The sequence below is a fragment of the Gadus macrocephalus genome, chromosome 23 (genome assembly GCF_031168955.1).
Source record: "Gadus macrocephalus chromosome 23, ASM3116895v1".
In the NCBI taxonomy this organism is placed as follows: Eukaryota; Metazoa; Chordata; class Actinopteri; order Gadiformes; family Gadidae; genus Gadus; species Gadus macrocephalus.
In genome coordinates, this window is record NC_082404.1 from 4,113,551 (window position 1) to 4,141,195 (window position 27,645).

The 27,645-nt window shown below is 42.1% G+C and overlaps 3 protein-coding genes across 4 annotated transcripts; 1 reads left to right on the forward strand and 2 right to left on the reverse strand.

The window, feature by feature from the left end:
- Positions 1-109: 109 nt before the first annotated feature.
- On the reverse strand, positions 110-2,717 carry crygn2 (crystallin, gamma N2). Its single transcript, XM_060044702.1, has 5 exons — positions 2,563-2,717; positions 1,736-1,827; positions 1,285-1,441; positions 747-892; positions 110-375 (listed from the first exon to the last, which is right to left on the reverse strand). The coding sequence occupies exons 1-5, from the start codon at positions 2,581-2,583 to the stop codon at positions 240-242; spliced, it is 552 nt and encodes a 183-aa protein (XP_059900685.1). The 5' UTR covers positions 2,584-2,717; the 3' UTR covers positions 110-239.
- A 7,168-nt stretch (positions 2,718-9,885) lies between these two features.
- Positions 9,886-16,051, reverse strand: rheb (Ras homolog, mTORC1 binding). Its single transcript, XM_060045086.1, has 8 exons — positions 15,838-16,051; positions 15,117-15,188; positions 14,711-14,778; positions 14,519-14,601; positions 13,808-13,864; positions 13,475-13,522; positions 12,577-12,658; positions 9,886-11,152 (listed from the first exon to the last, which is right to left on the reverse strand). The coding sequence occupies exons 1-8, from the start codon at positions 16,013-16,015 to the stop codon at positions 11,060-11,062; spliced, it is 681 nt and encodes a 226-aa protein (XP_059901069.1). The 5' UTR covers positions 16,016-16,051; the 3' UTR covers positions 9,886-11,059.
- Positions 16,052-17,145: 1,094 nt separating this feature from the next.
- eci2 (enoyl-CoA delta isomerase 2) lies at positions 17,146-25,257 on the forward strand. Of its 2 annotated transcripts, none has more exons than XM_060044948.1 (11): positions 17,146-17,315; positions 17,979-18,040; positions 19,439-19,542; positions 19,697-19,795; positions 21,048-21,236; positions 21,726-21,795; positions 22,055-22,157; positions 22,278-22,398; positions 22,620-22,709; positions 23,349-23,492; positions 24,244-25,257. In XM_060044948.1, exons 1-11 carry the CDS (start codon positions 17,266-17,268, stop codon positions 24,397-24,399), a joined length of 1,188 nt encoding a protein of 395 aa, XP_059900931.1. In that variant the 5' UTR covers positions 17,146-17,265; the 3' UTR covers positions 24,400-25,257. The 2 variants fall into 2 exon arrangements, with proteins under 2 accessions (XP_059900931.1, XP_059900932.1); XM_060044949.1 differs by having other exon boundaries at positions 17,299-17,405.
- Positions 25,258-27,645: the final 2,388 nt, after the last annotated feature.

Below are 27,645 nucleotides of genomic sequence, written 5' to 3' on the forward strand. Positions count from 1 at the left end.
AACCTCAAATATCAGAACCTAAAGCTTTGAATCTACTTCCTTTAGGTGGAACACCTGCCAAGCAATAGAGGCAAGCAGAGAAAGTTCAATCAGAAAGAAATCTCGCTGGTTGATGTGTATTTTTTCTTTATTTACTTTCATGAATTTTACAACATGAAGAGTGGCTTTCCATCGACGTCAAGTAGTTCCTCGGTTCAAGTTCAGGAAGGGGTTGGAAGGTAGGCGGTGAGGGGAGGCCTTTAGAAGTAGTTGACCACCCTGCGCAGGGACTGGATGTTGGGGTTCTGGGCCTGCCACTCGTTGTGGCTGCAGTAGTCTCCCCTCTCCACGATGTACATACGGCCTCTGTAGTTGGGCTCCTCATACATGGCCCAGCTGCACACACACACACACACACACACATACAGACAGGAAATGGAGATTAAGTTTAAGAACATGGAACTTACTAGGAGTAAGACTAGAACGAAGAATCAATCATTGTAGTATTGTCAACAGGCTGAGTTTACTTATTGGCTTCCTTGGGGTGTTTGCAGCCAGGATCGAATGATCGAATATGACGTCTGTGTGTGACTGTCCTGATTTGAACATGATTATTTAATATATTATGCTGTGTGTGTGAAGAATAAAACAAAAGTTATGTTACTCTAGGATCCCATGACGCTTTCTCTCTGTGTCGTCATTAAAGGGAACCCGTTTTCACATCCCATTTGACATCTGTGTGTGCAGAGGAGCCCGTCGACACTTACGCTCCGTCTCCGTAGACCTTCAGGGAGTTGATGCAGTTCTTGGAGAAGCCGCGGCTTTGCAGGAAGGGGCAGTCGTCGCACAGCTCCACGCACTGGCCGGAGAAGTTGCAGGCCTCGAACAGCTCAATGCGGTAGTGCTCACCGTGCTACGGGAATACATGTTGAAGTTAGAGAAACACTGCACCACACCGCACACGCCAGGGTCCAGCCATAACAAGAATGTATGCACTCACAACATTTGAAACCACTTTGGATTAAAATTGCCAACCGAATGGCTTTTGCTGCAGGCCCTCCATAAAGTTATATATGCTGAAACTGGACAACATTATGGCCAATCATGTATTGGTGTGTTATTGAAGATCACAATAATGTATGTGGGAGACGTCCAATAGCCACTGCCTTCAACCAAACACATCATCTACACCCAGGTTTGGCAGTCAGGCCCTGCCTCTGAAACGTTCAGATCTAGGTCTAGCCTCGAGTCTCTCTCTTTCTGTCTCCATCCATGTCTCTATGTCTCTCTCTCTCTCTCTCTCACCATGCGGACGGGCTTGCAGGAGCCCATGTGGTCGTTGTGGGAGTTCCACCTCTGGAACTCGGGGTACTCTCCGCGCTCCAGGATGAACTGCTGGCCCTTGAAGTCGGGGTGGTCGTAGCAGATGAAGGCTCCGCTCTCCACACGGATGGAGTTCACCCTGGACACACACACACACACACACACACACACGCACACGCACACGCACACACACAGGCGAGAGGAGAGGGGTAGGTGGAGTTAGTCAAATCGAGTTTGTTTAGGATTAATCAGGGAACCTATCCTGTACATTCCATATATTATTATGCATGGTATCCCAATTTATGTATAGATCTTTTTTTTTCCAATCAGATGTTCCTCTGTTTGGGCCTTTCGTTGTGGGAAAGCATTTCTTGGCTTAATTACTTTCAGATTTATAGCAGGTTGAGGGGGTGTTCTCTGAGGCTGATCTCACCTGTTCATGAAGCCACGGTCCTGGAAGTTATCACAGTCTCCCCTGACCTCCAGCTTCCTGCCGGTGAAGCATTTACCCTCGTAGAAGGTGATCTGAAGGGGAAGAAGACGAAGAGGGATGAAGAGGGATGGGGGTGGGCAGTGAGAGAGTGAATAGTGGAACCTGTCCTCCATCGCTGTCTGTGAGGCAGGAATCTTAATATTCTCACTAGTTTTACTAGTGAGAGTTTTAACTAATACCACTAGCAGGTGGCTGTATAAAGCCTTGAAAAAAGCTATATTAAATATATTATATTTACATTTTTACTAAAAACAAGCTACATCGAGGCTACATTAAACAGGTCCAGTTCACAGAATCAGTCAAAATCCATTCATGGGTAGAGAAGATTTTTTAGAAAACCTACACATGGTTCCAGTGATGTATGATAATAGCAAGGATACAACTATAAATAAATGGAAAAATGCTTTTCTAGCTTTTGTATCAATTCTTACATTCTTGTTTCACACACACACACACACACACACACACATATATATATAAATAGTAAGTATGCTTGTAAATTAGGCCTACAAAGTCTGTGAACTAACTACAAAGTGCACTGTGATTGAAGATCAATGAACAAACTTTCACCCAGGTTTGCCACACTTTGCAGAGGCTCCATTAAACAAACCACCTCCTCATTTAAATCCACAGTCAAGAGGGACCGCAGATTTCCCTTAAAGCCAACGGGAATAATTCAAGCTAGACTGTGGGAGAGTCAGAGAGAGAGAGAGGAAGAGAGAGAGTGATAGAGACCTATTGAAGCCTGTGTCGGCTTCGTCACTCACCTTTCCAGAGTACTGAGACATTTTCACCACTGGTTATTTTCCAACCTGCCCTACGAACAAACTCTCAATGTAACTAGCAAAAAATTGGACACCCCAATTTATACGGCACAGGGCCGAACCGGTGACGCGCAGGGGGCTATGGCAGGGCCGGTCCGACAGACAGGGGACAAAGGACAGGTCTTCAAAAGTTCTGCCTGCCGCAGCCTTTTCTCTTCATCCAGCAGCTCTGCTGATGCAGGCATTTGTGTTCGCTCATGTGTGTGTGTGTGTGTGTGTGTGTGTGTGTGTGTGTGTGTGTGTGTGTGTGTGTGTGTGTGTGTGTGTGTGTGTGTGTGTGTGTATGTGTGTGTGTGTGTGTGAACTGAATAAATACATGTAAGTTGGGCTATTTGTGATTATTTCACAGGAGTGTGTGTGTGTGTGTGTGTGTGTGTGTGTGTGTGTGTGTGTGTGTGTGCGCGCGTGCGTGTGTGTGCGTGAGTGTGTTAGTGCGTGAGTGAGATCGATCAATGGAGAGTGTGTAAGTGTACTAAACAATAGAATGTGCTTGGCCTGCCTTTTGCTGGGTCAATGATACTGCAGCGAGCAGCTTTCTCTTATGAGGACCTCGTAGGGGACTTAAATTATCACATACGCTTACCCATCAAGATATATATATTTTTTAATAAACAGTTAGTTTACAGTTACATTAGGTATTGGCCTACATATCATATGTATATACATATCTAATGGTGGCCTAATTGTAATGAATATTAGTTGAAACGTGTAACCATATCCTCTGTGAATATCAGCAACTGTTTTGATGTGTACACCAAAAAAGAAAAAATCCTTTGCATCGGTATAAATAAAGGCTAATAAATGATCTTGGGTCATTTCACAGCTGTCGTGCGTTCTAACAGGGATGCCAAAATAAGAAACACCCAATGGAATGACATCTCTCTAAAACACCAACATACTCTTGTTTATAACTGAACGTTCAGGCCTCAAACCTGTGATTTAATGTGTTATGCTGCTAAAGGATAGGGAGGGAACTGAAAAGTTGGGCAGGACAGAAAGTGGGGCCATGAAAAGAGTATTATCATTGTTCAAAAAGCAGCAGCTCAGGCCTAGTGAGTAGGGGGAAGAATAGCTAGAGAGAACTTGGTGCTGATAAACCTCCTCGGCCAGAGTGGGTCTGGTAATCATAGTGTCCATGGGAGGTGGGAAATGAGCTACAGTCTATAGTGGACAATGCCCTTATATCCTACATGATCAAACATACAGTACTTTGTTTGATCCTACCGTAGGATGATCATAGCTCAACAACGCAGAGCTATAATGTGAGTGCCATCTGGTAGAAATTCTGTAGCCATCGACCAGGTATTAGTGAGTGAAACGCCCTGGAGAATATCGGTTAGATTCACTGCACGCCTGTCTCTGTGAGATGTTATTTGTACCTCCCCCGCCTAATTTCTGACCAAATAGTAATAGCTATCATTTCCCGCTGTGGTGAAAATGGAGTAGAAAAGTTAGAAAGGTTTAGGTTTAGGTAGGTCTACTTTAGTGAACCTCTCTATTAGCATTTTGCTCACAAAAATATAACTGCACAAATATAAAACCTATCTCTGAACTGGGACATAAATAAAGAGATAATTCTACCTTTGCTGACTTTGTTCATTTACCACTGAACAAGAATAGAACCTGTACATCTCCATAGAATAATTATTTTCAGGGTGTAACCCATCACTTAAGAATAGGCTCTAGTTGTGAGCTATAATGAATTAGGTGTGAAGAGGAGGCTGCTTTAGAACAAGGAATCTGTGTGGGTTGACAAGTGTTAAACTACTGGTGAATAAGAGCAAGCAATATGAGCAAGACCTCATAGAATGTGGAAGCTATTCTGAGGGATAAATACTCAATTTGGAGTTATTTGGACAATATTAACACTTGCAGTTTAGTGGTTTGTTACATTAGAATATACCATTATTAAGCGTTATTAAGGGACAGAGACTATGCTTGTGCTACCTTATAAGGCCCATCCAACTTATTTACTCAATAAGCAGTAATTAGGAGAACATATTGTGGGTTGCTGCACTGCTTGGTGTTACCTCTGCCTCACCAGTATTGCTGCTTTTGGGATTCCTACTCTTTATGAAGTACCAACCATTTCATGTTCAACTTTTCATTACTCTCCCTTACAGCTGGGGTAGGAATCTATGAAGAAACTAGCCAGAGTAGGCTAGATTTTTTAAATGATGCAACCAAAATAATCCCTACCCTCCCTTCATACAATGATGAACCATTTAGTTTGGATATGCTGTTGTTTACAATTAATTTGCAATATATTCAACGATGTTACTTTGCAAACCACGTCGGTCATCAGAATAATGAAAAGTTGAACTTGAACCGGTTGGTCATTCATAAAAAGTAAGAATCCCCAAAGTGGCAGTATTGGTGAAGCAGAGGTAACCCCTATATATATTTATTTTTTTTGGAAGTGTACTATAGCATTTTTTACCCAGGCTGGAACCTATGGGCCTTATTCACTAAGCAGCCATCTGTGAATAGGCCCATCATGCTAAAGTAGTCCTATAGAAACTAATAATAGCAACAGGTTCATGGAGGGTGTTCAGTAAACCAGCCATAAGTAGACTTTGCACCGTATACTTTGAAGACATGAAGGTGAACATCTGTATCTCCTCCAACATGAAGCACAGAAAATGTAACAAAAAAAAAAAGAGTGGCAATGGCGATCAACATAGGCAAGGGCAAGGCAAGGCATATTTATTTGTATAGCGCATTTCATACACGTGGCAATTCACTGTGCTTCTATGGGGTCAGAACAGTCTCATTAATAATGAATGCACAGAGAAGGATTCACAAATGTATTTTGTGATTTATATATAAATTACTCTCTTCTCACAAATACATTTCAATGCACACACACAAATGGATATCGGTATGTATAAATGTAAAATAAATCCATAAACAAAAATAAGCTTCACAAACACATTTCTGATCCACACACAAATGTGTCTTGTTTTAAATAAATGTAGGCTAATATAAATCCATAAATATATAAATTAAAAAAAATGTTTGGATTTTGTTACATTTACATACAAACTGTTAAACTTTAATTAACAAGACGCTTTTCATTTATGAACTTGTTTGCAGTTGTGTGTGAACTGGTCTGTATTTATGCCGCCTTCAAAACGGCTCGGAGGTTCGGAAACTCTTACATGTCTTTTCGTTATGAAGGTAGGCCTATTATTGTAGCAAAAGTCTTTAGCACCTGTAACTGCAGAATTTGAATGCGTACACTTTAGTCACAGTAAATTTGAGGTTGTATATATTTATTTTGCATGTGTACTCTAAAGTCACAAATGTGTAACAGTACATTTGTAGTCGTAAATATTTTTTATACCATTGTAAACACAAAATAGGGTCTACGAGTACGCAAATCTGTGTTACAGGTCCACAAATCCTTTTGCTACAATTATTGCAGCGCAGTTGGTGCAAAACACATTCGCACACCCGTGTTTGATAATCTGAGAACATGCCCAAAAGGTGTGCATTCGTAAACCAAAATTTGAACTAATGCATCAGAAGTTACACATCTGTGAAAAATTCCTCACAAATAAAATGATAAAGAACGCTATGTTAATTCAGCATTTTAATGAGCGAGCACAAATCCATTTTACAACTGCTCGAATCTGGTCCTGCAAGTCTCAGCTGTGGGTTTTTTTGCAACACGTCTAGGTGGTAAATGTGTATCAAAAGTATTCGTATCCGTAGATGCCAGAGCGTCCGTGGGCGGGACAAAATAGTTCCGCCCATAATTTCCTAATCCAATGAAAATCGCCGGCAGGGATGAATTTCTCAAATTACACTGGGACCCACCGCGTGCCAGCCATGGAGCTATAAAGATCGCAGTATACTCTTTGCGCGGGATACGTTTCTTTCTGGAGAAGTGAAGAGGGCGTCCTACTGAACGGAGGCGGGTATGATATCCTACATTATGTTAAAAGAAATGAGTTAGTTCAAGTGAATTCCCCCCAAAGTATTTCATTAACATGCCGCAAATGTCCTTCAATGTATTTTAATGGTCGCCATAACATAAATTCAGAAATGTTAATGTAGATACATTTGAGTGTTGTCAGCGTAACTGTGGCAGGCGATTGAGTTCTTTATAAGTTAACCAAGCGGCGGCAGCATGTAAAGGTTAGCGAATTGAGCGACCAAATCGCCGGAAGTCATTCGCTTTCTATGGGCAAGAGCGACCAAAGCGACCAACGCTACCAGCGGCCAAAGTTGAGCGACCAGAGCGTCAAAAAGAAGTTGAAAACTTTTTAACTTTATGCAAATGACTATGATTCGCTTCAGCGTCCAAACACTGACAGCCAATCGGAATGTAGACGCTCTTCGCTTGCGTGGATCCCAGGGAAAATCGGCAGGCACTTTGGTTCCTACCTACCTTTGTTCACTCACTGAACAAAATGTCGGCTGAAGTATTAATCACGGCTGTAGGTTGATGGGCACCCGATGATGATGATGACATCTAGAACGTTCGTATTTAAGCGGGAATCATTTTAATTTGCCCTCCATGCCACCAATCTAACCAACCAATCGCGTGTAGCATGCTTTAAACAAAAACAAAAAAGTTTTTGAAATCGTCACATAAACAAACTAATCGACAAGACGAGGGATAAATGACAAGGGATATATCTCTTGTCTTTTATCCCTCTATTCCCCACTATTCACGGAGCCTGAGGTGAATAATTGTTAATTAAATAGTCTAGATAGATAGATAGCCTAGTCAAGTCTTTATTAATACCAAACGACACAAATCGTCGGGAATCCATTTAGGTGGTTCGGCCCACACAGGACAGTAGCCTACAAGACCACACAGAACAAGTCTGACTGGACATACACACAATACATCACATTAAAACTAGACACACGTTGATAGATAGATAGACAGATAGGCCGAGATAGATAGATATGTTCCATTATTTGCCTTGCGGAGCCAACCAGTCCTGTGCACGTATGCAAATTAGCCATGTGCGCCAATGTCTATTTGTTTTGAGTGCGACGAATGAGTGCAGATCATGATTTGCAGATCAGTGAAACATATTTTAACTACTACAGCACGCAGGGTTTTTTGTTCTCGGTTGTAATTACCCTACATTTTAGGATTTTTTTTATATTGGGGGGAATCACTGTCCTACTTGTTGTCGAAGCACTTTATCGAACAAGCAAAACCGTCTCGGCAATATGGCCAAGGTGTATGGGAGAGTTCACTATTTGATATGGCTGTCTGTAGGGCCTACTAAACGCATACGGCTCCTTTAAATGCGTCTGCATAATTGAATTGTACGTCATGAGCGACTTGAGAGACCAAAGCGAACAGAAAAATTTGCAGCGAAACTTTGTGAGCGACCAAAGCGTCTTTGACGCTTTGGTCGCTCCTGGTGTGGACGTACAGTAAATAATAGTGGACCCAAGATTGAGCCCTTGGGAATGACGACATAGGTAGGTACGATTTGAAAGTTGTAAAGAGGGAGCACAGATAAAAAAGAGTGCAAGATTTAGGAACTAAACTACCAAACAAACATCCCCTCCATCTCTGCCTCCTCCCTCGCAACGTTTTTTCACCATTTAGATGTGTTACCAGATTGGGCTAGATTTCCCACCAAATCTGGCAACGCTGTGTGTTGCATTTCACACACCTGTGATTGACAGGATTCCCCGAACCAATCACAAAAGAGTTCCGTAATCATCCAAAAATTAGCAGAGAGCTAAAATCTAAATCGGCTCATGTAAAGGAAGGCATAATAAGTTAGACAGTGGAGTCTCACATACATGGAACATACTTTTCTGATTCTCCAATAAACATCCATGCAAAATATCTCAGGTAATGGGAATGTACTTCAGCCTATAAGCTAAAAAATACCAACATGTTCCCTACCTCATGACGAATGTTAAGGATAGATCATCTGCAGCCTTCTCCCCCCCAAATTTTCCCCGGACTCTATCCTTAGGTAATATCCTTCGATTCCTTCCATCTGCTAGACATTTCCCAGCATCTCTAATATTCAGTGCTGTTTATTCAATGATTCAGTGCTGTTGCTTTGGCCTGGGATAACCACGCCCCCCTCATTTGAATATACCAGATAGGAAATGTAAGCTCCCTATCTGTTCTACCAGGAGGACTCAACTCACACGCGCCAGTTTGCCAATCACCAATCACCTGCTTCATAAAGAGTAGTCTAACCTATGTTCTTTGCTGCATAGGTATTTCGTTCGATGCTCCCCCTTCCACCCCACCACCACCAGGTCTGCCCCAGTCTACCGGTCCAGGGGAAGCTCCGCCCCTGCTAGTCCTGGCAGCATATGCAGAGTCCACACGTCGTCCTGGATCCGTGACGGGGCTCACGCCAAAGACTTATCATGCAAAATATTCTCTCTTATGTTATCATTAAAAATAATTCTTTATTCGCGTTTATTGGTTAATGAGTCTTCATGGGAGAATGTGGCATTATGAAATAAATGTGGCATTAAATGAATAAATGTGGCATTATGAAATAAGAGAAATAAACATTGAAATAGGCCTAAACAATAATAGTCCTACAGTCGATTTATTAATTTAAATGTTGAATAATTTATATCATCAAATATATTTATGGCCTCATTTATTTATTTCATAGCCATATTTATGAATTATTTTAGTATTATTATTAATTTCAAATGACAGATAACCTAAATCAGTATGAGTATCACAATAGTGTCAGAGGAGAGGAACACAGAGTAGTAAACAGTAGTAGCAATTTGTTCCACTTGGATCCTGATAGTTCCCATATACTTATAATATATAGATTATATATAACTGTGTTATGGTTGTATTGAGCTCAGAAGGTACCCATGGCATGAACTGAATTTGAGGGATGATTATTCCTTTACTTTGCCAGAACAGAAAGTTGTAATAAATTACTGAATCAACAGCACCCCCTGTTGAAATAATCCAACACGTCAACTGATAATCCATAACATAAAGATTATACACACTTCCAGTATATATCATCGGCAGGCATCTTCATTACAATCAGATGCTTAAACAGGCAATAGCACACAGATTTAATGAAAGCAATATTAAACTGGATTTATTTGTTCTTATTTCCATATAAAACAATTTCATGTGTGTGTGTGTGTGTGTGTGTGTGTGTGTGTGTGTCTTTACCGGAACTGCTGTGACCTGTCAGGTGGGTTTCAACAGCATGTAGAAATATAGTCCAGTGTGCTAATTATTTGCAATGTAAGTTAAAAGTTCCTTTTCACCTTGTTGGCTAATTTCCATAGTCATTTTATTCACATTCAACAAGGTTGGGAAAATTATAAATTAATAACAAATCTCATAAACCAAACTTCCTTTGCATTGCATTATTGGTTAAACTTTCAACCAATAACATCATAACAATGTCCCTCCCTTCCTATGGGCAATTTTAGTTAATGACAAAACACTGCTAGACAGGAACTGGCAGGTGTAAATCAAGGCCACTTTCTGCATCAACTTATAACAGTAACTCTGATGCCCCAGCATGACAAGCTCAAAATAGAAAAGTCATCGTCTAGTCTAGCCTAGTCCGATTCCATAAAATAATAAAAAATGATATGCATTGGGTAATAATCTGGAAGTCTGGGATGAAATCATCAATTATTAAGTTTGGGATTTTGGTTTCCACCAATGACTGATAATAATAATAATAATAATAATAATAATAATAATAATAATAATAATAATAATAATAATAATGGTAGTAATAATAATAATAATAATAAATAACAGAAACATATTTAGACAAAAACAAAGTGATCACACACTTAAAAATACTAAAACCAAAGTGAAAAATCTTTGGTTGAAAACAAGGGTTATTGCACATGCTGTTTTCTGATTGGCTCAAATTAGTGCCCACACCGTTGCAATCTTTTCAATGTTCCTCATTGGACATCTCAAAATATTGCTGGTCTTTTCCAAGGTTGCAGTGTTTGGTCAAGAGAGCGAGAGAGGGAGAGAGATAAAGATGGAGACTGGTAGACAGAGAGAGAGAAAGAGTAAAAGTAGTTATGGTTGGACATCGACGCAAGGGGGAATGCGGACCCATGACGTCCTTGCGGACCCTCCTTCCATCCACCACAGGAGTGTGACGTGCGCCTCCTAAAAATTGGAACCTTGCGTCAAGGCAACACAGCAGCAGCAAGGACTGTGATTGGTCGGCTAACGTCAACCCGACGTAAACCCGACTCAGAACCAAAACAGGTTCCGACTAAGTCTAAGCGACTGTGTGGTCGTTGCGTTGCGTCAACGTCCAACCATAACTCTACCTTAAGAGAGAGAGAAAGAGTGACAGACAGACAAGGAGACAAAGGACAGGATGGAGAGAATGGAGGGGGAGGAGAAAAAGGAGGTAGTGAAATAAGCGGGCAGAGGTTGGAGGAAGAAAGGGTTGTAGGTCCAGATATACTACATGATGAGACAGGAGGTGCGACCTGGAGGCTGCCCCGCCTCCATCTTCTCCACCTCCAGGATCATCCTCCTGAACACCTCCACAGCCGTCTGCACACACAGGAAGGACAGGTGCAGGAAACAGGAAGTAGACAGCGATTCAGGGTGAGTCAGTCAGGTCTGCTGATATGTGTTATGATACAAGTGTGTATTTACTTTTATGTACCAACTGTGAAAACTAATTCGGAGTGTCTATTCGTACCCCTGGTACTTTTAGCCTTGGTCACACTAGGTGCGTTTCCATCTTAAAGGTGATGCGAATCTTTAGAAAGTTTGCAAAAAAGTAATTCGAATTAGGTGCGTTTCCATCAAGTGGTTGGAGCGGAATAGGGTGATGACGTTACACGTTGATGTCGGCAGGGTTGCTATGGCCGGTCGTTATGCGGAAATCGAAAAGACTGTCAGTCCTGTGTGTTCAAAGTTCGCTACGTCACAGCTGATTCGAAAAATGTGTTTCCATCTCCCATTTTGCGAATTTACTCTGTTTCGCATTTCTCAAAAACCACCTCAAGCGAGCGGATAAACTTTTTTGCGAATTAGAGGATTTTGATGCGAATTTTGGTGTTTCCATCACCGTTTACTGATTCGATACTTCAAAGTTCGCATTAAATTAGGGGGATGGAAACGCACCTACTGTTGGGCTTAAAAAACACCCTATATTTCATGTACTCCCCCTTAACTGCCAATTTATTAGCAAAAGTGTGTCTTATGTCACACTTTTGCTAATTTTATCATAATTCTACCTGACTACAATGTTTTTTCTTCTTTAAAAGGACCACCGGCCGAGTAAAATATGATCAGGGCAGACGTTTGACAGTTGATGAAGAGTTCCACCTAGCAATGAAAGCATGGAGTGCAGAGGGCTACCATCCAATGCATGAAGACCGATCTGAAAAGATACACTGTTCAGATGCAATTGTCTCAAGTACATTTCAGTACTCTAAATGTACCCTTTCTTGTGTCCATTATGGAGTCAGGAGGATAAAAAAAGTTAGTAATGTTTGATCCAATGCAATCAAATTATATTTGGAAAGAAAATAATTTACTAACATGGGCTATTGTTTAACTATGACTAGGAGACGTATCTTATTCTTTCATATTCATTCATCATCCTTAATTGCACCAGGGTACAAATGGCATATAAAGATCATTTTACCAGGGGTGCAAATTGCCTTACCTAACTAATTTCCTCAGTGATAATAGGAAATTGTTTTTTAGTTGGTGAGCAATAATTGTTTCGTTACACTTTTTTGTTTGTTCATTGGTAAAAACAACTACTCTGCTTTAGTCTGCCAGCATCACAGAACTGAGTGATGTTTACACATTCCACTTAATAGCAAAAAAGGAAATAGAAAGTGTAAGTTGAATCTACTTGTTTGTTATATTCCCAGCATTGTTTGTGAGTTGTGGGTTTGTGGGTCTGTGTGTTGGGGTTTGGGGGTGAACAGATGAGCTCAGGGTTCAGCGTTCCCGACCTGGTTCTCCTTGGCCGAGGACTCCAGGAAGGGAGCGCTCCAGGACTCCGCCAGCGCCCGGCCCTCCTCGAAGCTGATCACTCTGCCATGGAGAGACCCCAGAGGACACAGTAGAACCAGCCCCGGCCAAAGATCCAGGGAGAACCGGAAATGGTAGAACAGAGAGAAAGATCTTTGCGTCAGCGATTCAGTGTATTGAAAACTATAAAACCATTTGGATGCCTTTCCTCTCCTTCCACTGATTACTCACACAAAAACACGCACACACGCGCATGTACACACACACACGCATGTACACACACACACACACACACATCCTGTGTTGTTTGTGCTCCTCCTCATATACTGTCCCTCTCCAGAGAGCTTGTGACTACATGACTCATGTTGCTGGGATCTGCGTGCGAGTTGTTTTTCCTCCCCTGGTGATTGGATCTTACACACGTATTGATCTCGTTGCAGCTCTGGCCTTGCATATAAAGTCCTCTCCTCCCTCCCTGCACGCAGACCTCCCTACTTCTCCTCCTTCACCACTCCTCCTCTCACCTCCCCTACCCGCTGCTCCCTCTTCCTCTCTGTCTTCCTCTCCTCCATTTCCTTTGCTCCCCCCTTTTAATCTTTCAATTCAAATGTGTTTTCCGCAGCAAAAAAAGTTGCTGCATACATTTAAATAAAATGCAATAAAAATTATTTTATTAGAAATATGCTTTGTTAAACATTAATTCAGATGGACATTTGACATCCTTTGGTTTCTCAATGATACACACACAAACTGATTGGCTGCACTCAAACACACACATACAAAGCCAATCAAAGGCAAGAGCAAATTCTTTAATGTTTCCTGGTTCAGATTTGATGAGGTCAGAGTTGTGTGTGAGTTTGTTAAGATACAGTTGCTCACCTTTCCATGTGCAAGTCCTTTTTGTTGCCTACTAAAATTATTGGTACTCTGAAAGGGCACGGGGGGTGAGAAGAGAGAGAGAGAGAGAGAGAGAGAGAGAGAGAGAGAGAGAGAGAGAGAGAGAGAGAGAGAGAGAGAGAGAGAGAGAGAGAGAGAGAGAGAGAGAGAGAGAGAGAGAGAGAGAGAGAGAGAGAGAGAGAGAGAGAGAGAGAGAGAGTTATGATAGACAGCTATTGACCTGTGTATTATAGTAAAATGTATGTATCTGTGAATCTTTTGGGAAATAACTTTTCCTCTGGAAGAGAAAAGGTCAAAGCGATTTGGTTTACTTACTGCAAGTTTCCCACCATGTCCAGAAGCTTTTCGTGGATCACTCGGACCACTTCAAAACTGAAAAAACATACACATATCATCGTGTTTACGTTTCACTCACTCTACTGGGCATTCATGAGGTAGGCGACATTGACTCAAGGGTTTATAGCACTTCCAACTACACATTCCCACAGTTCTCTCATAACTAATTGAACTCCAACATCTTGCTTATCGCTGTCATTTCAATTTTACTTCAATAACATCACGAATGTTAGTCTTTTCTGGTCTTTGAGTCGAAGACACGCTTCAAGCTTAATTTAATACATGCAATAACATGAACTACCAATGAGTGAGGCTATTCATCATAAGAGACTAAACATCATTATTTGTATTAGGTATTCTGATCATTCAGAGCTGTACATTGTTCTGATAACAGATAATGTGTAAATTCAAAGGTGGGGGATATCTAGAATCTGGGATACTACCACTCATATCTGTGTTTGCATCAGCCTCTGATGTAACGACACTCTACTAACAGGAGGTCACTTACTCTCTCTGAGAGCTTGTCAGGGCGGGGCCTAATGTGATCTCTAACGATGTCAACAACACCATAATCAATAGACAAGAGGTAAGAATGGGGGGGATGAACAAGGGGCCGCGGCAGGGAGTGAAAGGGACAAATGGGAGATGGAAAACGACAGAACCGAATGAAGAAATTAACAGGTAGAGAACCTTTTGTAGGAGGTGACAGAGAACAGGAGGATGTATCCGTCCACATCAATCGTGTAACTCTGAGGAAAGATGGAGTATTCATCCTGAAAGAGAGAAAGATAGAATGAGGGAAATAAAAGAGAGAAGGGAAGATGCATAAGCCCATACAAGAAGTTTATAAGAAGGGGCTTGTGATTGGATGCCAGTGCTCACCTGACCGGCTGTGTCCACTAGCTGCAGGTGGTACTCCTGACCACTTACTGTTATAGTCTTAGTAAATGCTGATATTGAGAGAGAGAGAGAGAGAGAGAGAGAGAGAGAGAGAGAGAGAGAGAGAGAGAGAGAGAGAGAGAGAGAGAGAGAGAGAGAGAGAGAGAGAGAGAGAGAGAGAGAGAGAGAGAGAGAGAGAGAGAGAGAGAGAGAGAGATTAACATTGATTGTTGTGTGTGGTATGCAATGTCATATCACACAGAGGGATTTCAAAAACCAACAGCAGATAGCTCAATCATGACTGCAGTAACAATAATATGTCATATTGTTGTGTTCCTCTTCCTTCTTTTGTAAGTCTACAGGCCGGTACAGGAAAGGTTCAGTTATTAAATATATCGTATCAACATACTGTTTTCTATGGTGGGATCATACGAGTCCACAAACTGTCCTTCAACAAACTGGATGGTAAGGGAAGATTTTCCTGAAGAAACAGAAACACTCACAACGTTTTAACATGGCTTATGTTTAGAATTCAGTTAGGATTATGAACATCATATAATGAGTCGTATCGATGATAATCAATTCGTTATTAATGGAGATGCACTATGGATTACCAACTCAAAAATGATTAGAACGCATGCAACATTATTAGTGCAACATGTTTAAAATCAACTGAAGGATATGGGGGGTTTTAGTGTACTAGTGACCACGTTGTTCTCTGAGGGCTGCCATCATGTGTTTTGACGTAATGATCGCAGCATCACCACTGGTCTACTGCACATCCTTCATTACATCCTGCTAGACCTGTCGTGTGGACCAATCTATAAAACTTGGATAATGAATATAACTTTCATTTTGGACAGATGTGTTTGTAGCCCATCGATAGTTAGTTAAGTTTACGTTGAATATACAATTGAAAAAATGTTACTAGGATGAAATTCCTCCCTAACACAGACACACCCATGTCAAGTCCATCTGGCCTATTTGAGTAATATATAGGCTATATTACTATTTTAAACAATGCGTACAGATGCGCGTTGTGAGAAATACGTCGTAGCCTATCATTCGCTTCGTATTTTTCTCTTGAAGTCGACCTATATTTCGTTTAAGAAGCAATAGGAGTCACTTACCCACGGATCTGTAACCCAATACGGCGATTTTCCGTGATTTTGGCTGCGGCATGATCTTCTTCCAAGCGTCTAAACACCGGGCCGGCCAGCAGATCTCTCCCTTCAAACCCAATTCATTATTAATGAGTAGCCTACTCAACATCCCTTGGTGACGCAAATATATTAAAGTCACTCCCATAATAGACGTTTATTTCAATTGGACTAAAGACCATGGGGTTGCTGGACATGGACTGATGGTCCTATCACATTCATCACAGACTTTGACACCTTGACGCTCCAGCCAATGGATGCTGACAACTCTGGGAAGTGGGCGGGTGTAACGCAGACAGAGCCCAGCTTCATCAGATGGATGCTACTATCTGTGATAGTAAAACCCCCTAGCTTCCCCTAGCGTTTTGGTTTAGCACTGTCGAAAGTTAAAGGGCTGTTAACAAAAGTCATTACTGAGCAAATGGTTGTGTTTGAACAGAACGAAGAACCATCTGGTGGATAAAGGGTATCAGCTTCACAAAAGCATTGGCTTCGGGGGGAAATAAAGGAGATTATTGCAGGACCAAACAAATGATAAATGTTTATAGATATTCTGACATGGTTCAACGATAATGGGATGCTGCTTGGTTGAAATGTTCTGGCCTCTCGCTGAGATGAGGAGATCACAAAAACGTGTTTGCTTTAGTCAGATGTTATGGAATGACTTATATTTAAAATAAGAAACATATTCTTGCAGGATTGAATGAAGCCAGAAGGGAGGTTATGTGACACTGTTGTTTATTGATTACAGTTCAGCTTGCAATACAATAATCCACACCAGACTTGCTGATAAACTGATTGAACTAGGTGTGAACTAGGCACACAGGGATGTAGACACACAGGGGCGTAACTGGGCGTAACTGGACGCACACAAGTCTTGCCCTGGCGTAACTGGACTTGTGTGTAGGCCTGTAAACACTGATCTCAACAGGGCCCCAAACCAAGTCACACATGTTGTCCAACTGGATTACCAACTATATATAAACTATATATTTATATATACATATATATAAAGACGACCTCAAATTTAATATTTTTTATTCTATTTACTGTACAGACTACCTCTATCTATTTATTGTTTTTGCACATTTACAATTTAAAACTGTTACAGACATGATATTCTATATAGGGCTAATTGTTTGAAAACAAACTAATTGAAAACAGTAGAGAAGTGCTTCTTATCCCAAAAAAACGCTGTCTACTTTCGTATACTTTAGTTTTTTGGTGTTTAATATTTATTTATTATTTCAAGCCTGTCTTGGTCTGTTGTGTTGGCGAACAGAGCGAGCCTTCATTCAGCCCATCTCAATTGACACTAGCCGGTTGGCCGTAACCCAGAGCAAACCCATCAGGGCACGAACTGTACTTTGCACTGCACTGTGTGAGGCTAACTGCTAGATGGCTGCTCGTAGCTTGTTTGCCCCTTTGCGGTTCGTCAGTCTATCGAGGTAAGAGAACACGGAACAACATTAGAGTTTGCTGGTTGTTTGGCAGCCAGGGCACTCCGTCTGAATCCAGTTAAAACGCGTGTTACAAGGGTAAACCGTTTAGCATTACTCTCGAACAGCGCAAGGTAGCTGATTTAGCTTTAGGTAGCACGTTCCTCTGATGTTTTTTAGGGAGTAACTGTCTCACATATATAATAACAACACTAGTCTTTTTAATGTCACTGAGTGCTGAATGACATGTCAATAGCCATCCTCTGTCTGCAAGCTCAATGAAAGGGGAGTTAGCATAGCAGCTAGTAGGGTGAATACAAGGTCTTCAATGATGTCCTGCAGCATAGCAGCTAGTACGAACCACGCTCAATACAAGGTCCTCTAATGATTTCTTTTATTCCTGCTAAATTGTAGTAGTCTTTGACCGTTGCTTTATTCTGACTGCAAGGTTATTAATGTCATGTTATGCCATTTGAGATCAGGGCTGGTAAAGCCAAAGTCCCGACGACCTCTGCTCTACATTATGTGACCCCGGGCCACTTGTTGGTTCATTGTGTAATGCGTCAACTAGTTTGGTTTAATACAGCTCATTACAGGTGAGACCCGGGTAAGAGCGAGCGGCACATTATTTTTGCAGCAACAAATGTTCATGTCTCACTTTCCTTCTTCTAGGGTTGGCCGAGCGACTGCTGTTCCCGTGCTCAAGTTCCACACCAATGCTTCTCCATTGATGGGTGAGTACATGTAAATAAGTAGCTCCATGTATTGTTCTGGGTATTGGTAAGGGCCAGCAACATATCGTTTCAGCAACAACATCACGATGTGCCCACGCAAATGTCTTACAAGTGTCACATGTAATCGTCATATTGCACCACTGTTTTGCTGTTTTTTTAAAGGTATTCGTGTTAATATTACTTCACATGTTGCTTTGGCAGTTATCTGCTCTATGCTCAATGTAAACATGTCAAAGCATCAGCAAAGCTCTGTGTTTGTTATCTTCATTTTACTACACTATACCCCAGACATTTTGTATCCATTGTTCAGTTGTATTACATTCCATCTAGGGCTGTAACGATACGCGTATCGAAACCGAAATCGCGACACTCAAAGCCACGAACCTCTCTCGTGGTGTGAGAAGGCAGAAGCGCGATACGCCCTTTCTAACTCTCCGGTCAAATTGTCTGATTGAAATTTGCTAATAATTTGTCTAAATAATAGTCTGCTGACAGCGCCCCTTCCTATCGATGCCGTAAGTATGCGACGAGATGCACTCTCTGCGATGACAGTTCTCCGTGGCTACGGAGGATTGCATTTCTCCACAGCCGTCGAGGTCCTCATATGCGATATGAACGACATTTATCCAGAGTGGGCCAAGCGCGAAAAAAATTGCCTGTGTGATCCTGTCTCTATTGTTTTGTGTGATTTGACTGGCAGTTTGTCTGCTTATAGGTCGGAATGAAGCGGCCACCAATTATTGACAGGATGGGTACTTTATTCTACCGGACTCGTTCGCTTCCTCACAAGACACACGCGCTACCGCTCGCTCTCCTCGCTCGTCCACTCACTCGCTGACGTCACTCACGCACGCATACGCACACTGCCATTCTCGCGCACACACATATGCTACTCACACTATGCCTCGTTGTTGCGACGTTCATGTTTGACGTTCATGTTTTTCCCCATCTATTGAAAGTTAGGCTATTAAACATGTTGCATTCTATACGGCCTGATTATGTCATTATTTAAGCTACATAGCCTAATAAAAAGCGCTAATAAGGATATTTGACTAAACCAACCAAACAGTTGAGGGTTTTTGCCTACCAGCAAAAAGCATCCTCCAACTGCAATCTTTGGTTAGTTACTTATTAATTTAGCTATACTTTAATAGTATTCTTTCTGTTCAAATCTGTTCAGTGTTCCAAATTATTTGTTATTAAATGTTACATTAAGTTAATTGGTATATAAGTGTTGTTTAAATAAAATGCTTTTTAAATGTAAAAAAATCGTGGGATGTATCGAACCGTGGGTCAAAAATCGTGTTACAAACCGAATCGTGAGTTTGTGTATCGTTACAGCCCTAATTCCATCGGTTTAAAAGTCCCATCGGTAGGCAGTGATCCATGTGTTTGCAGGTGCTACCGTGGAGCAGTTTAACCTGGCCAAGAGCAAGCTGGCCACCCTTAAGAATGACCCAGGCAATATGGCCAAACTACAAATCTATGCTCTCTTCAAACAGGTAACATCCACCATGCGACAGGGCTCCCTTCAATTGTGCATGACGTGATTTGTCATTTAAGTGAATTGTTTTTTCTTATAATGCTATCCTCCTCCATCCTATCTTATCCAAATCAACACACAACCACGACAACAACCGCCGACCGACCGTCCAGTCCACTGAAGGACAGTGCACCACGTCGAAACCCGGGATGCTAGATTTTGTCAAAAAAGCTAAATGGGACGCATGGAAGTCACTTGGCTCCATATCTCAGGTAATATCCTCTCAACAACTCTCTCAGCACCATGTTTCAACAGACCCTTGGAATATCTTCTAGAAACCTGCTGTGTGATTGCCCTGTTCAACTAGGCGTTTTTTCTTAGGCAAGTTATAGTTATCAAACTTTCTTCCTTGTAAAGACACTCAGATATCACGAAAAATATGCCACCAGCGTCACAGCAGAGTGGAACGTTAACATAGTGCACAGGAAAACACAGGATTTTAGGAGTGATCGCAACAAATCCTCATGAGTGCACAACATCTTTTTATTTGATCTATAACGTATTCTTTAGTTTATTTATAACTCCTTTTACTCTTCAGCTCCACAATTTGAACATATTTGGGAACAATTAAAATGAACGAACTAGAAGGGCACAAGGAGAGCAAATTGAAGGTGGAGATGTTATCAAAAGTGGAACTTAAGTTTCAGACCTGTATCTCTTTAGTCGGCCCTTCCTTGGCGACACTTCAACCTTCCCAAGGTTTATCGAACATTGGGCTGATCGCTTTTTTTGTAATCCTGCGTACAGACAGACAAACAACGGCACAAATAACTACCTCATCAGTGCAGGTGAAAAATGTAACACAAGGGAGTGTGCTTGCGGTATTACCGCTAACAAGGGGGCATTGTTCCTACACGGCGGTCGGATCTCACTAACCGCTCTATATGCAAAAATATAGCATACTTTTCACTACCTCCCGTAAACAGTGTACTGACCTTTTTATCGTCCATATTTAATGCTGGCTTCTAGATTTGATCCCTGCACTGGTGCACGTACTCATTTGCACTGCCATCAGGACACAAATTCTCCAAGAGTACCGTAGCATATCTTTTATCGTACATATTATCCATGTGGATATTTTATATTATTTTATTTTATCATCTTGTTTATGTTCTATGTGTATGCTATGTCTATGCAAGATACTGTGTCTTTGAATTTCCCCTTGGGATCAATTATCTATACATCTGTCTATCTAAATAAACACATATACAGTGTTCTACGGTGGCTATTCCAAGCAAAAGTATAATATTTCCTTTATTCCCCACAGTGATGTTACTACAGAGTTTCCAGTTTCCGGGTCTGGTCTTTGGTCCCTTACAGGGTTGCGAGAACATCTCTGACCAAGTGCATAACTCTGATCCTGATAGCAATGTGTTTTAGTTTGCAGCAATTACAAGCAAAGATAACAAGAAAACAAATGGATGTTTCTCACATTTGCCTTGTTTTTTTTCTGCCTCCAATCAGGAAGAAGCCAGGCAGCAGTACTGTGACCTGATTGGCTCCCTGGTGACGGAGGAAGGAGGGTCTGCTCAGGTGGTGGCACAGGCTGCTGGTAGCGGCCCCACATATAAAGATCTGGTGGTGACAACTGAAGATAAGATCACCACCATTATGCTCAACAGGCCCGCCAAGAAGAACGCCATCACCACAGAGGTGAACAATGAAACTTCCTATTGAAAATACTTTGGCTATATGTTAAACGGTACTCAGGAATCAGAAGTTCCTTCTCATTACTGGCCCCTCTGGCCGGTGTGTGAACTGCAGTCTTCTCCGGCTCTTGCATTCAGAGCACTGGAGTCTGAGCTCCGTTGGTCCAGTAGATAATAATCACATGAATAAACGTTTGAAAGTTATGAATTATCTATTATCCGCTTCGATGTCGTTTCCCTCCTTTCTCCTTTCATAACCAGTTCTATGCAATTAAGAGCGTAGGTGAAGGTTACATTCTTCTATGTTAAAATGCTACCATGTATCGCCTAGGCAAAGCGATTTTAATCCAAACTCCTACACCTAGTCCCCTTAAATTAGCATTATAGGTCTTCTTTTGAAGGAGCTGAAACGGCTCGTTGGTAAAATTATTAAAGGATTGTTGTAGCAACGAAGATGGTCAACTGTCATCCCTTCCCTCTGTTCCCCTCTCAGTTGTACACTGATATCATCTCTGCCCTGGACCAAGCAGCAAAGGACAGCTCTGTGCTCACAGTCATTACCGGTTGGTTGTTACACTGTTTACGTGTCCAAACAGAGTCGTGCGACCATCCTGATCTCACACATTGACGTTCTGTTTCACTCTGGTGATTGAGTTTTATTGGGAAGTGCAACAGGAATATCGGGATGGTCTCACAGTCCACAAAGCTCAAAGCTGTCAATCTTTTTCATTTTTACAAGTAAATGCATAGTGATTAGACAAATTATTGAGGAGCTATCGTAGGATCACACTTACACATTTGTGTGTGTGTGTGTGTTTCTAGGTGCTGGGGACTTTTACTGCAGTGGGAATGACCTGTCTAACTTCACCAAGATCCCAGAAGGTGGAATTGATGCGTTGGCGAAAAAAAGTGGGGATCTGCTGAGGTGAACACCGAGTGGTTTATAGCAGGGTGGATGATTACTTGTTGTATTAACAACCTATTAATTGACTTTCTTCTGCACAGTGCACTAAATGTCAATTTTCTCCACTTCCTTTGTATACAGGAACTACATCAATGCTTACATAGACTTTCCGAAACCTCTGGTTGCCGTGGTGAACGGGCCAGCTGTCGGCGTGTCGGTCACAGTGCTGGCGCTGTTTGATCTGGTGTACTCCACAGATAGGGTACGTTGTTCTGCATCATCATATAACACACCACCAAAACAGTAAATTAATTTCCATACTGTGTTGTCGGCCTATTTTCACTGTGTGTGTGTGTGTGTGTGTGTGTGTGTGTGTGTGTGTGTGTGTGTGTGTGTGTGTGTGTGTGTGTGTGTGTGTGTGTGTGTGTGTGTGTGTGTGTGTGTGTGTGTGTGTGTGTGTGCGCGCGCGCGTGGGGGGTGTAGGCAACCTTCCACACTCCCTTCAGCAAGCTGGGTCAGAGTCCAGAGGGCTGCTCCTCATACACCTTCCCCCTGATTATGGGGCCCTCCAAGGTACGCACAGGGTTACACACACGCAACCTGAAGAACCACCTCCCTTTACAGTTTGTTTTTATTGTCAGACAATGGCAATTTAATTGAGGATTAGAAAAAAATACTGAAAATGTATTAATGAAACACTCAAAGATGAAGCTTTAAGTCTTTATTAAATGTAAAGTTTTTAATAATTCTTGATTATTGCATTCTGTAAACAAAATGTATCTTAAAGGTTGTGTCAGCGATGTTGGGTGACGTCACCTCTGTTGGTGTTTTCTGTTTTGAAGCGAGATCCCAAACAAACCCCCTCCCTTCTGTGTTTCTTGCCTCCAGTAAAAGCTATCATGAACGCAGCGCAAAACCCCCCAACAGCCACCCCTTGTCTGGGATTTGTTGGAATACTATTTATTTTGGTTTTGACCATTTATGTTTCGGCCTAGAATCGCTGGTAAAACCTTTAACTATGATGTGACTATGCTAACACAAATAAACTCTATCAATTTGGGATTATGTTAAACTAACAATATTTGAAATGGCCAACACATGATTACCAATGTAACGCAATGATTTACAATCTAAATTCACCAAATTTGTGCACATCTTCTGTCTTCTTCCACGTCCCTCCCTCTGTGTGTTTCACTGTCTCTGCCTCCCCAGGCCAGTGAGATGCTGCTGTTCAACAAGAAGCTAACGGCGGCCCAGGCCTGCGACCAGGGTCTGGTCACTGAGGTGTTCCCTGACGCCTCCTTCCAGACGGAGGTGTGGAACAGACTCAAGGCCTACGCCCAGCTGCCTCCCAACGTATGGAAACACACTGCAGACACTGACATTATACGATCAAAGTCAGCTCAAGGCATCACAGTCCACCTCACTTGGTATATTAGTTATCAGTATTCACAGATACTGTGAATACTGATATTCCCAGTATCTTCACAGACAGTGACACGCTTGCGTGTACAGACACACATTCAAGGGCCCTTTTTGAGTAAATTCATTCTTGAAGGCATGGTGAAGTGTGTAGAAATGAGGAGCATCTAGACAGACATGGCCTTGAAGCAGATGTATCTCCAGGCTCGTGTGTATTTGCTCTGCGGATAAGGTCCGTTTCCCCTCTCCTGCAGGAATATTTCTGCCCGGTGCGAGATAGACCAATCGATCTCAACCGGTGATCTAATATGAGGCGGTATCAATACGATGAAGGAACAGCCAACGACTCTAGAGACGCCGCCTTTTCAATTATTATTCATAACCGCCGTCTTACTTGTCAGCCGAGACCTATAGTTACTAGGACTAAATATCTTAATACAATGTATTAATCTATCAGGCAACCTCATCACTTGACCCTAGGCTACTATATGCTGTTGTAGACGATGACATCTGGAAGTACCAGATGTCATCGTCATCCCTGTCATTGTAGTCATTGGAGGAGGGCGGGTGGATCTGCAACCTCACCGCTAGGTGCCACTGAACCCTCCGCCGTTAGACATAGTGGTGCACAGCCCACCTCTATCCCACCATTAACACACACCGTCTCTCTCTCCCTCTCCCTCAGTCCCTGGCGCTGTCCAAGCAGCTGGTCCGCTCGGCGGAGCTAGAGCGGCTGCACGCGGCCAACGACGCGGAGGTGGCGCGGCTGGTGGAGCGCTGGCAGTCCGACGAGTGCATGGCCGCCATCATGGGCTTCTTCCAGGGCAAGGCCAAGTTGTAGAGACGGGGAGGAGGGGGGGTTGGTGGCGGTATGAGGGAGAGAGGGGGACTCCACTTTATAATGGTCGCCTTTTCAGACCAAGGTAGAGAAAGTGCCATGAGCAACCATGAGGCAACGTCTAGAATGCACGAGGGGTAGAGATTGGGTTAGAAGACAGATGGATAAAAAATTATTTAGGTTGTTTGATATATTTATAATATATATAATTGTTCCGTTTTAATTGTTCCGGAATCAGAACATGGAACAGCTATTTTTGCGCGCGCGCACAAAAAGAAAGGACTTGAGATTTTGAGAGAATATCTTCAACTTTGCAAAGAGAAACACGGTAACAATTGTTATTTTTGTAAGAACGTATAACTGTCAGACGGTGAGGGTTGCTTATGGGGACCGAAGGAACAGGAGGTTGCCTTCTCTCCTTGCCTTCCTATAAAACATTAACACTTTGCTGCCTTGTCGTATTGGACAAAATTGTGAGTCAAATGTATAGTAAATACATTTTCCATAAAACCCTCCATATTTGTATTGCCCTGTTGGATAGCTATGGTGGATTATGTCATACATGTGATTATGTCATAAGTAGACTGCCTTATAAATCAAGAAATGAAAGGGGCTCCTCGTTGCCAACATTCGTAGTTTCACTGGCTTCTTCAAATTAATTGAACTAATGCTGTTAACATTACTATGCGATAATGTTGATGACTGCTTTTTACTTTAGAGGTTAGCGTTAGGGTGTATTTTTGTTGATTACCACTGAAATGGATTGGTTTGTAAAAAATCAAAAATGCCATAACGGAGGACTGCTGTTGTAACTTTAAATTTAAGGCATTTGGAAATATTAAATCGAGCTGACTGATAACATTTGTTGAATCGATTGTCCTTGTGTAGTTCCATGTTGGAACCACCAGATGGCGATGTGAATCCACTAAAGTTAGAAAGCCAACTGGTGTTTCAACTTTTTGCGATGGGAAAGTAGCGATGGGAACTTTTTCAAAGCCTCAGGTTAAAAAAACTAAATTGAATGCATCCATGTTGCACATTAGTGAAATTGAGTCAAATGGGAAAGTGGCTTTTTTATTAGTTTATTATTTTAAGTAAGGGTGGCATTCGAGACGTATTACCTTAAGTCGGTTTCACAATTACTCCACATGGGGGCACTCTATATTTATAACAAAAAGGGTTATGTTTTATGACTACTGATGGAATCCAGTATTCTTATCTCAGTCTCAGGGTTAATGGTTTCGCCAAGAAATCCAGCCAAAGGGTAAACCGAAACTTAGATTAGCTATATAAATCAGTTTAATTAGAAATGCAGGCATGGCAGAAACGATGTTACTGCGTCATAATGAAATAATCTCATGCATACAATTTTTTCTTTATTATATTAATAAATGTCAAGTCCACATGATATTAAATGTACCTACAACATGTACATTTCAAAGCTTACTAATTCATAGGCATCCAATGTAACAAAATATTGCTGTTGAAGCCAACTTTAAATCTATGCTCATTTAAAAGTAAGTCCTGGAATTCAGGCTCAGACATCCCAACTGGATTTACTTCCATGAGTTATTTCTTTCACAAGCCTGCTTGGCTGAACCAGAGAGTGCCGTGCTCCGACACTCGGCAGGCAACTTGTATTCACAGCAACTTATCCATAGATTTCCGAACACATTTCATGAAGGAGCAGGTAGGTGTTATAGGGGCAACTCGCAGACCGATGGTTGGGATTTCCAACCCCAGTACCTCTAGGTATCCCTGAACATAATGCCAACCCCTACATGCTCCTTGATCACATGTATTTAAAAAGTAATTCCTCTAACAAGTAAATAGTTCCTCTAACAAGACAAAACTGAAGAAATACACACACAACACTCTGAGGCAAGGCGGATCGAAAAAAGTGAACTCAGGACATAAAATACACATCCATACATGGCTCATTGCTTTCCTAATTTGATCCAAAATTTCTGCTTGTTCTCTCATACGCTATGCCTCAGCCTAACGGACTAAGTGCTGCCGTGACAGACATGTTCTAGGAGGAAATTACTATTCATTTCCCTTGTCATAGTCACCATGAGGCAGACCACAGAGCAGAAATGATTCCCTCATGGAAAGGTGACGCAAAGTGATTTTCTAGCGTACATTCTGCCAGACTCCAGGGAAGCCTTAGGATGACAGTTGTGTTTATGAACGGAAGACCCCAGCAGGGGGGGTTGAGTGCAGACTACAGTGAATAATGTTGCCCACCACTAGCCTGACATCACAGCCACCGCTGTCCTGAACCTAATCTTAAATCGCACCGCACTTAGCGGTTCAGTCTGTTTATTATGAGGGCGCCACCGCGTACACATGTATTTACATTACTCCCATCCCATGCAAGATCATCTCCCCTGTCTGAAGACATAAAACCATTGTATATTGACCGGATTACTGCGGGGAAACAGATTCTCACACACACAGTTCCAGATGGGAGTGTTTGAAAAAATACGGCAAGATGAGAACCGCACACCTGCTGAATCTCTCTCAGACATCCAACTGTCCATATTTCAACAGAGGGGTCAGGGGTCATTGACAGCTCTTTGGAGCAGGCGGACGTTGTCTTGGTTTAATAAAGACGGCTCTCCACAGGGGAGGGGATCCGCTCAGGCATCAAACCTGTGACCTTTCGCCCTTTCCCCCTGTGGTGTAAGCCCGACCGATCACTACCGATATGACCGAGATATGTTACATTTTGGGCTTATCGTGTATCATAGCGGGACAACTGCATGGGCGGGAAGTAGCTATCAATTGTGACCGCCTAGCAAGGCAGTTTAACGCAGCGTTAGAAAGCATTAGATACCTCTTTTAAATACCCAGCTGAGACCCTCCTAGTCAACGGTTAACATCGGTGCTATATCTCAGTCATACCAATAAAAAAAACTCCCAAAAGCTCTCAAGTGCGGACTAAAAATCGAAATGTGTCTGGACTCTGGGAAGACTAATCTCTTCCCCCCTCTCGGTTTGTTTACGGTGCTGGGACCGGTTGTCAACGCCGACGTCTATGTCGTCTTTGTTTTGTGATTTTGACACAGGACCATAAATTCATCAGAGCAGGAAGAGAAGGATTTGTCGCCCCCTCACAACTGCACTTCCCAATCACTCCCTAAAAAATAAACACGATAAATAAAAAGCTATTGTTGTATGTTAAGAATGTCGTGGTGACCTCCAGGAGAAGCGGTGGTGGTGGGGGGGGGGGGGGGTGAAGGCTCA